The 10,000-nt window shown below is 58.4% G+C and overlaps 1 protein-coding gene across 1 annotated transcript in view; it reads left to right on the top strand.

The window, feature by feature from the left end:
* LOC133053760 (collagen alpha-1(I) chain-like) overlaps positions 1-1,797 on the top strand; it is a 3,854-nt gene extending 2,057 nt beyond the window's left edge. The window contains exons 3-5 of the mRNA XM_061138263.1: positions 25-253; positions 423-1,482; positions 1,603-1,797. Coding sequence (XP_060994246.1) covers positions 25-253; positions 423-1,482; positions 1,603-1,797 — 1,484 coding nt within the window. The remainder of the gene's footprint in view (positions 1-24; positions 254-422; positions 1,483-1,602) is intronic.
* Positions 1,798-10,000: the final 8,203 nt, after the last annotated feature.

The raw sequence follows: 10,000 nt of genomic DNA, 5'->3' as shown, positions 1-10,000 counted from the left end.
TTTTCTGCCCACGTGCTCTGGCAGTCGCCACGGTGGCCACTGCACACTCGGGAGGGGCAGCAGCTGGGGGGTCCGGTACCCCAAGGCTCCCTCTCGGATCGCTAGAGAAGGCTTTCTCACCGAGGGTGCACCGTCCCTCACCCAATCGTCTCTCCTTCGGGCCCACGGAGGCACACCAGGAGCCGCCACTCAACTGGGCGGGAGGGGTCTGCGGCATAGGTAAGCGGGCCACCACACAGGAGCGTGTGCGCGGGTCAGGGCCCCCTGGCAAGGCCTCACCCGTCAGCCGCCACAACGAGGGGAGCGCACAATGCTTCTCTTACCGTCTCGACCCCCCCCCATGGGACACACGCACACCACCGTGGCGGGGACCCGAGGAGGACACAGGGTTAAGGGAAAACGACACCACCACTCGGCCTCAGGCACCTGAGGGACGACCTGGAGCACTCCAGGGGCACCACCGAGGGTCCAACGAGGCATGCTCACACACCCATGCGGGGGGCGCGCGGCATGGCAGCGGCACAGCCCTCCCCACCACAGGGAGGGCCGCTCGCAGGGAGCACGCCAGGAAGGCGAAGCAAGCGCATCTGCTGTGTCCAAAGCCCAACGGCCCCCACTAGGCACCCCAAGGCGGGGGACGGGAGACCGAAGGTCAGGGCCGGAGGCCACACCCCAACCCCTGCCTTCCTCACCCTGCCCGACGGGCAAGGGGGAAAGACAGGCGAGGGGCCCCGCGGACAGACCGAGAAGAGCGGACACGTTCACTGGGAACGCCCGTCCCTCGTCCGGCACGGCTTAGGCCCGGCCCGGGAGAGCACGACCACACCACATCAATCAGTTGAGTCAAGGTGGAGGGTGGGGGGGGGGGGGGAGAAGGCAGGGAGAAGGCACAGGCGAGGACAGTCACCAGAGGGGCCCGCTTTAAACCTCACCGGCAACCTCCCCCCCGTCCCTGCCCACAACCTCACACCTCAGGCGAGGGCGGCCAACGACCCCAGGAGGAGAACACCTGACACGTGGCACGGAGCCTACAGGGCTGGGGTCGTCCCAGCCACCACCGGGTGCCCGCAGCGGGGAGCGCAGGGCCAAAGACCCACACCGCCTTGCCCCACCGCCCTCGGGTCGCCCAGAGGCGGCACCACGAGCTGGGTCGGCCAGACAACACCACACAGGAGAGCTGGCGCACAGGCCCAGGCGGGCGGCTCCAGCAGCAAAGGCCGAACCAGGCGCCAGCTGGCGGCCCACAGGCCCAGAGCCCCGCGTGCATCCAGAGACCCAAAGTCCTCGGTGGCAGACACCAAAGGAGACCGTGTCAGCACTTACCTGGTGGCAAAAAATACCTATTTTGGGCGACAAAATGACAGCAGACGACAGCGGGGCCCATCTACAACTCGCAAGGAGGGACCCCGGAACCTTGACCCGGCCACCTGTCCCCAGCACTACCCCATGAACACCAGGCCTGGAGCTCTCGGGGGCCATCTGGTCGACTTGGGGGGGGGAGGGGGAGGGGAGGGGGCCGCGTGGTGGCAAAAGTCGGGGCGCGGACGCCAAGGGAGAGGGAGCTGGCCGGAGACTCCCTCCCCGCTTCGCCCACACGGGTAGGCGTACCGGTCCGTCCGAGTCTCCGAACGGGGATTTGACTTCGATGTGCATAAAGAAAAAAGAAGAAAGAACCGTCAGCGGGGCGCCTCCAACAAGACGAGCGGGCCCCGACCAGGGCCCACGCCCGGGGCCCAGACCGTCCTACACAGGGCACCCAGGACGGCTCGAGCCGGTCCCCACCCACCTCCTGACTGACCGGGATTCAGGGAGTTGGGGAGGGGTGAGAAAAAGTCGCGTCCGACGACCGAGACCCACGAGGGCACGCTGAAGGGTCGAGCGCGCCCTCCCCGGCCACCCGCGGAAGCAGGGCCCGGTCCATCCACGTCTCCGGACCTATCGGGACTTGGAGAAAAGAAAAGGCATGCGTGCCGGGAGACGCCTCAGGCGACCGGACCCCACCGGGGGACCGCACACGCGCCCGCGCCGGCCGTCCTCTCCGGGTCACCCCTCACGACTCCGGCGGGCGGGTCCCCACCTCCGGAGTGCGACGCGGAAAACACCTCGGTCAGAGAGAACCCGAGGGCCCGGACCCAGCCGCGCCCTCCGCCGACCTCCACGCCACAGTCCGGGCCGGTCCCCACCTCCGGAGCGGGGCCGAGGGCGAAGCAAACGCTCCTGAGGGCGACCCGGGAGGAGGCAGGACCGCCGAGTCCGAGTCCAGGCGCTCCGGGCAGGGAAGACCCTCTCCCTGCCCACCTCGGCGGTCCGGCCCAGGTAGGGCCCGGCCGGTCCGTCTCCACGGCCGGAGGGGCACGGGGAGATGCTGGTCGACCCGACCAGGCCGCCCCAGAGCCCGGATCTGGAGCGCCGCGACGGTCACCCTCCCCAGAAACCTAGAGAACCAATCTCCGGCGACAGCAGGACGTCCCTAGGCCTCGGTGTCACCGGGACTGTCACCGCCAGCATAGCCGGTCTCTGAGAGCACTGCCTCGGGCCCGGCGGCTGAGTCACAATCCTCCTGCAGGTCTCGCCGAAGCTCCGGAGGGGAGGGACAATATAAAAGCGGCCGCCAGGTGGCTCCTGACAACCGGCTCGACCGTCCCGAGGACGGGTCGCTGTCGCCGGCCGCCGAGGAGCCATCGCGCCGGCCGCCCAAACGCCCGAGCTCGGGCCGGAGCCTCCTCCGCCTCCGAGCCACGCGACGCGACGCGACCCCGGCCGCAGAGGAAGGGAGAGGAGCGGGGAACTATCTCCTCAGGAGGCTGCCCCGAAGGAGACGCGCTCCCCCGCCCACGTGATTCCAGGGTGGTGGGGGGACATTCCACGGAGACGCCGGCGGCGGGGGCTCGGGGGCCGAGAGAGGGGCACCAGTGACATCCCGGGCTCCCCCGGACCCCCTCCCCCCAAAAGAGGGAGTGAGAGAGAGAGGGAGGGAGGGAGGGAGGGAGGGACGGAGGGACGGAGGGACGGAGGGGAGGAGGGAGGGACCGACCGGCAAAGTGAAACCAGGCAAGCGCTGCTCGGAGAACAAAGCAGGACTTTCGAAAGCAGACACAGACACAGACACGCAAGCCCAGGAGCAAGAAAGGAAACGAAGGAGACACTCGGACCCCCAACAAGAGAAAACAAAACTCAACCTGGGTAGAGACCGTGACCAAGTCCAAAGACAACAAACACAAGCAAGCGCGGGTGGGTGGGGAAAGTGCACTTGAGGTCAGGAGAACGTGGATTTCAAGATCACTGGCCACAAACACCGGAAAGGCGGGCGGCCGGGCGGTCTGGGGTGGCAGGGCTGCGGGGGTGGGGTTGAGGGGCGTGGTGGGGAGGACCGAGTCAATAGGGATCCACTAAATAAGCCCCGGATTCCATGACAACAGCCAAGTCAATGAATGCATAACTTTTTGAAGTAGAACCGAAACCAAATGAAACAAAACCACCAGGCAGGAAAGGCAAGTCGTGGAACTGCTCTGGCAGCTTAAAAGTCAGAGGGAGGGAGGGAGGGAGGGAGGGAGGGAGGGAGGGGGAGAGAGAGAGGCAGAGAGAGAGAGAGAGACAGACAGAGAGAGAGACAGAGAGAGAGAGAGAAACGGAGAGGTAGAGAGAGAGAGAGAGAGAGCGCGCGCACATGTGCATATACGCATGTACATATGTATACGGACACATATTCGCATCTATATATACGTGCACACATGCGTATAAACAAGTACGTACGAAGGGCATGCATGCTCACGTACACGCATGTGTCTGTGCGTGCACGTATATGCCTAGGCATTTAAAGTGTGCATGTATGCTTGCGTGTATATACGTATGCACAGGCATCTATACACATACGTACACGGATATGCACGCGCATGAATACACATGCTCATATGTGCCTATACATAGATATACACACCTACATTGAAATAAACACGGGCGTGTAAACGCATATAGATGCACACGTGTGTGTGCGTGTGTGTGCGTGTGATGTATACGCACAGGTGTGTGTGTGTGTACGCATGTGCGGACACGTACGTGCATGCTTACATATGCACACATATCCGCCTGTGTATATGCACACGTGTGTGTACACGCGTATGCATACATATGTACGCATACCTAGACGTCTACATGTAGCGTATATACGTCCACACAGACGTACGGCTGTATATGTGTATACATATACACACATGTATGTGTAAGTGAACATACACGCATATACGTAGGTACAGTTGCAAGTGTGTGTATAGAGTGCATATACACAGATTGATGTGCATAGATGCACACACACGCGTATACGCATATGCATACGCGCGTATGTATACATACACGTACGTATTAGTCAGCGTACATGTGCCTATGTGCATACATACGCATGTGTCTGCGTAGATGTCTACGTGCGCGCGTGTGTGTATACATATAGGCGTCAGACAACTGAACCTCCAAAAGAGAAACAATCCCCGATGAGCGAAGTCGGCAGGAGGCCCGAACAGACACCTTCATTCAAAATAAAGGTAGAACAGACAGACACTCAGAAGCACAAGGTAGAAAACAAATCAATGGCGGGGCTGGGCTGGGCTGGGGCTGCTGGGGGTGGGGGCGGGCTCACGGAAGCACCCCGGGGCGTTTATCTGGACAACGATAACTTGGAGGGGAAAGGCCCAGGAGCTGGACTCGCAATCGCGACAGCAAGTTTGAAACATCAAAAGACAGTGGCTCCTGATCGATGGAATGCGTCTTTCCTGCAGCTGAGAAAAGTGTTGACGGACTCAGAGATATCAGAGCTCATCACCTGGCACCTCACAGAGAGAGAAACCCCATCACTAGGGAAACGAGTCCTGGGATCCCTCAGGACACTCCACCAAAGATTCCCCATCCGACCCAACCCGGCAACTCCACGGAGTGCCTACGGCGGGGACCAAGAAGATATGCGCGTGTGTATGTGTGGTATCGACACCTATACCTAGGTAGACATCCGTACAAACAGAATGATAGAACTCTCTGTCTGTGTGCCTACACCTGTATCTATTCAGGTGCGCGTGTGCGCACGCGCATGCACACACACACACACACACACACACACACACACACACACACACCACACCACACCCACCACACCCACCCACCCCCCCCCCACACACACACAAATGGGACTCAACCACCAGAAGGGAATAAAATCTCACAGTCTGCAGGAACTTGGAGAGATCTTTAGAAAGGCTATTATGCTAAATGAAGCACCTCAGATCAGTCGTTTCCATGCAGAATCTACCAAAGGATACACCGTGAACAGAACAGAACAAATCAGAAGCAGGCTCATAGATACCGTAAAGGAACACATGGGTGGTGGCCAGAGGAGGGAGGGGGTGACGCGGTGGCGTGGGTGGGTGGGGAGGGGGAGAGAATGAGTGAGTGCCACTGGTGACGGAGACAGACGAAGCGGTGCAGCCTTCCACGGATGAAATCAATGAGTCACCGGCACGTCATGACACCAAATGCCATCTGCCGTGACACCAAGTGGTGACGGACAGTCACTCACGAGATGTATCCTGGTGATCGCTGTGTCCTTCCTGCGCTACACTGAAACATCGTCTGTACACCTGAAAATTAATGGGGGAACAACAACAGCAACAAAAACAAAACAAGGAAAGAAGGAAGGGAGGGAGGGAGGAAGGGAGGAAGGAAGGCAGGCAAAAGAAAACGTTGTCAGTCAGTTAGACGTCAATTTGAGAAGAGTGGGACTGAGAGGGGTGGGGGAGAGAAACTAGGGTGAGGAGGAGGAGGAACAGGAGCAGGAGCAGGAGGAGGAGGAGGAAGAAAAGGACCAAGTGCCTTGAGGGGGAGAGGGAGATAAAGGATCCAAAGAGTGGACAGGACGGTCAGGTCAGTGCCATAGGGAAAGGAAACGAAGCCAAGGAACACATTCCCAACGGTGGTTTTCTTCAGTCCAAGATCAAGATGTGTATCAAGATGTGCTATCGCACAGTGTCCTTCCTCCAGCACAGAGAGACACACAGGCCTCACTTGGCGAGGCAGTTCAGGATAACCCTGAACGCTGAAGCTGAAAAAAGAAGCCGTCACGTTCATCCATGGCTGAAAAGTACCATGGTCCTACGACATGACATTCAAAAATCCTACCAAACCATTGAAAGACTCTCTCACTCACTCGCCATTAAAAATGTAGAGAACAGAAAAGGAGCGAAACGATGGTGGGTGGGTGGATGGATGGGTGGATGGATGGATTTCCATGATAGTCTGATTATGGAACACACTGACAGAAAAGCATCCGATTCACTTCTGTAAAGAATCTGTCTTGCCTTCCCGGCCTGGTGTCTTTCGTATGTCTGGATGATTCCCTCCCCCACCCCCACTCCCAGCTTTAAGGTCAGCCTCCAAAACGAAGCCCTGTGTGCTCTCAAGGTCCCGCCGGAACTCTCTCTTCGGAGCGCCCTTCTGAAGGGGGACGTTTTCACCCACGTCATCGCCCTGAGACCGCTTCAGCCTGTCCCTCCCCTCCCCCCACCGCCGCCTGCCTCCCTCCTGCTCCTCTTCCTCCTCCTCTTCCTCCTCCTCTGAACTCTTGGGCTTCTCCTCTCACTGGCCTCTCATCCCACACGGTGGCAGTGTCGGCCCAGGTATGCTCAGGTGTTTCCTAACCGCATCCAAGTGGACTTCCACTGTTTCTCGGCTGCGTCGTTCTGGGACCATTTCTTCCTGGCCTTTTCCACGGGTGGGGGAGACCTGGACGGGCCGGGCCCAGGCGGGGCGGGGGTGGGGGTGAGGGAGCGTGCATGTGGGGGGAAGGGTGGGGGCAGAGAGGAGGAGGAGGAGGAGGCCGGGGGGGGGGGGGGGGGGAAGGGGGGGGAGGGGGGAACACAACTCCCCAGTGCCAGTGCGTGCCTATGGCCTGGAAAACAGATCACACGCCAGGCTAGCTCCGAAAAAGGGGATCGGTCATGAGACCGACCGGGCACGTGTGTTCTTTGCAGAGTCCCTGCAGATCGAACAGGCAGGGGCAAATTTTGGGCTTCCCACAGTTAGAACTGTTCAGCCATTGTAGAAACAGGCGTCGTCTGAAACACCGGGGTCAGGCTCTCGGCGCGATGTCCACAAGCCGTGGCCATTGAAATGTGTGCACACTGGAGCCGCCATGCAGAGGGAGATCTCATCCGGCTCCATGTGTTCTTCCAGTGAATAGGCCGGGATCTCAGGAAGAACAGACATCCAGAGAGTTGAGTGAATCTGACCGTCACGCTTTCAGAATTCAAGTGAACTAGAAAGGAGGTTCACTCACATGTGAGTTTGTCTTTCCATAGGCTGAATCCTCTCTTTGAGCAGATTAGGGTTCCGGGGGCAAAATGGAGCAGAGAGGACAGAGAGTTCCCTTAGGTCCCCTGCTCCTCCCGCAACGGCCTTAGGAACATCCTGCCCCAGAGGAGTGTGCCGGCCACAACCCACACGGAGACGTCAGTGTCAGTCATCCTCGTCCAGAGTCCCCCGTCTGCCCTCGCCTTCATGCCTGCCTGGCATTGTCCATTCTATAGGTTTGTATCGAACCTGCCCGGAGCCCAGTGGCATCTTCCCTGATCGGGGATCGATCGAAAACACCCCTGTCCCCTGCCTCATCGGCAGGTGGATTCTTAACCACTGGACCACCAGGCAGGGAAGTCCCTTCACAGCCTTCTAAAATCATCTACCCTGAAACATGAAATATTGTCATCCGAATCATTGGACCATCACGACTGAAATGAAGGAAAATATGTTCGTTAAAGAAAGCCTCAACTCCTCAGTGCTTGCCTTAGAACCACAAAGGCATCTCTCTCTCTCTCTCTCTCTCTGTCTCTCTCTGTCTCTCTCTGTCTCTCTCTCTCTCTGTCTCTCTGTCTCTCTCTGTCTCTCTCTCTGTCTCTCTCTCTCTCTCTCTCTCTCTCTCTCTCTCTCTCTCTCTCTCACACACACACACACGCTCCATAGTCCGAAGGAAACCAACTTCTGTGTTTATCCATCCCACTTGTTGTGTCTGTTGTGCCTTCGCTAGTCAAAGAAGCTGATCTAATGTGGAATCCGATGTCTTCTTCTCTAGGACACTTCGAGAAGGAGCAAGAGTGCCAGTTTGTGAGAACCGAAGGCCAAACCGGCGTGATGTAACCCGGCGATGTGTGTGGTCAGAGGCCCATCTAGATTCGCACTCCAGTTCACGGAGGGGAGCGGTGGGAACAGGAGTGTGGACCCTTCCCACTCCCCCAGTGAACATCTGTCCCGTGGAAGGGGTATAGGAACCTCATGACCTGACCCACGTGGTGAACAGTCGCCAAAGACAAAGAATTCCTACAGCCAGACGTTTGCAACCACGAACCCTGTCCCTCCATCACCTGACCTTTCAGAATGCTACGTGGAACCCTTTCAAGAAGCTTGGGGCAGAAAAAAAAAAAAAAAAAAAAGAAGCAGCAGCAGCAGCAGCTGGGGGCTTGGAGGTATGGACCCCTGAATTCTCCTCGCTCGGCCCTCCCTGCAAGAAAACGTTGTGTGCTTGCCTGCGCCCCACATGCCAACTTTTCGGGGGATCGGACCTCCCAGGGTGCCCCTGCACCAGGCACCCTGCCTGCGTGCGACATCCCAAGAGATCCTATGGAGAAACATCTCCGGCCACTCACATGACATCTGCATCGCTGGCAAGTGACCCTTCAGACCTCCACATAGATACGTGAGCACAAACGCTCCTTCACAATCTGGGACACCTCGTAGGCTGTGTGAGCTCCTCTGGTTCAGCACTCCCTCGACTTGGCTGTGGTTTTGGTTCTGTTCTGCTCTGTTCTGTGTTTGCTTTCTGACCCGCGTGATCTCTCTGGATAGGGCACCCCCAATCAAAGCGAAAATAAATCGAGTCTGTGTGAATACTATTCATGCATCAAGCGGGGATATCAACGACCTCTATGTGGATCCATAAAAATGGCCGTGTGGTGTTCAGGAGGATCATTCTGTGTTTTCTGGGTGCACTATTTGCTGTCCATTATTTCACGTGCCTTTTGGGCATGGCTGATGGAGACGGACACGAAGCAGCAGGGCGGCAATCTGGCATCTCGGCCTAGAGCGGTTTCCCAAGTGACATCTCAGAACAGGGGCTGAGAAGGCCATGGCCACCCCTCCACGGGGCCCCCTCGGTGGCCGGAGGGTGGGGGTGGGAGTGGGGCTGGCGTTGTGGAGACGAGACGGGGGGTGGGGGGGGTGGGGGGGTTGGTGGTGGTGGTGGTGGTGGTGGTGGTAGTGGTGGTGTAGAGCTGGGCTAGGGGTTGGGGGCGTGCGAGGCGAGGGGACCGGTCCAGGTCCCCCTGAGAAGTGAAAAGTGAAGGCAGGTTCTCTCCCACTGAGAACTTCCTTCCTTCACGCATGTGAGAGGAGCAAGTTTCTCTCCGATCCACGGCCCTGCATCGTTTTCGCCCTGTTCAAAAAAAAAAAAAATAAAACGGACAAAAACGTATTTGTTTATCTTGGCTTGTTTTCTGGCCCAGGCCAAAGACCTCTTTGAGAGTGTCCAAAGGATCTGACAGGATGGGAGGGTGCAGGTCAATCCATGTGTCAAGAAGAGATCCAGGGACTCTCTCACAGCTGTGACTCGGGCCTTTTTCAGAAACAGGCCAATTTTGATGACTCCCTGGACAAGGGAGTCACCCCAGAAGTTTCCTTGAGGGGACCGAGTTGCAGGAGTCGGGGGCATGGCCCCGCCGCCGCCGCCAGAGGGCCTCCTCAGCCCGGCAGGCCGGCCTGCAGGCAGGCAGGCAGGCAGGCAGGCAGGCAGGCAGGCAGGGGCTATTGTCTGTGGGCCCCACCCCCACCCTCCCCCTGCAGGGCCTCGTCAGATAGCTTCATTCAAATGCAGAAAGCTTTCCAGTCAAGTCAGAGCCTTTGACTTTGCCTCGAGCTTCTCTCTATTGAATGGTGATCCGCCCCACCCCCATTTCTCCATTTCTCCACCTTGAGGCTG

Source organism: Dama dama, unplaced genomic scaffold (assembly GCF_033118175.1).
Source record: "Dama dama isolate Ldn47 unplaced genomic scaffold, ASM3311817v1 ptg000254c, whole genome shotgun sequence".
NCBI lineage: Eukaryota > Metazoa > Chordata > Mammalia > Artiodactyla > Cervidae > Dama > Dama dama.
This window is presented reverse-complemented; position numbering and strand designations above follow the sequence as displayed.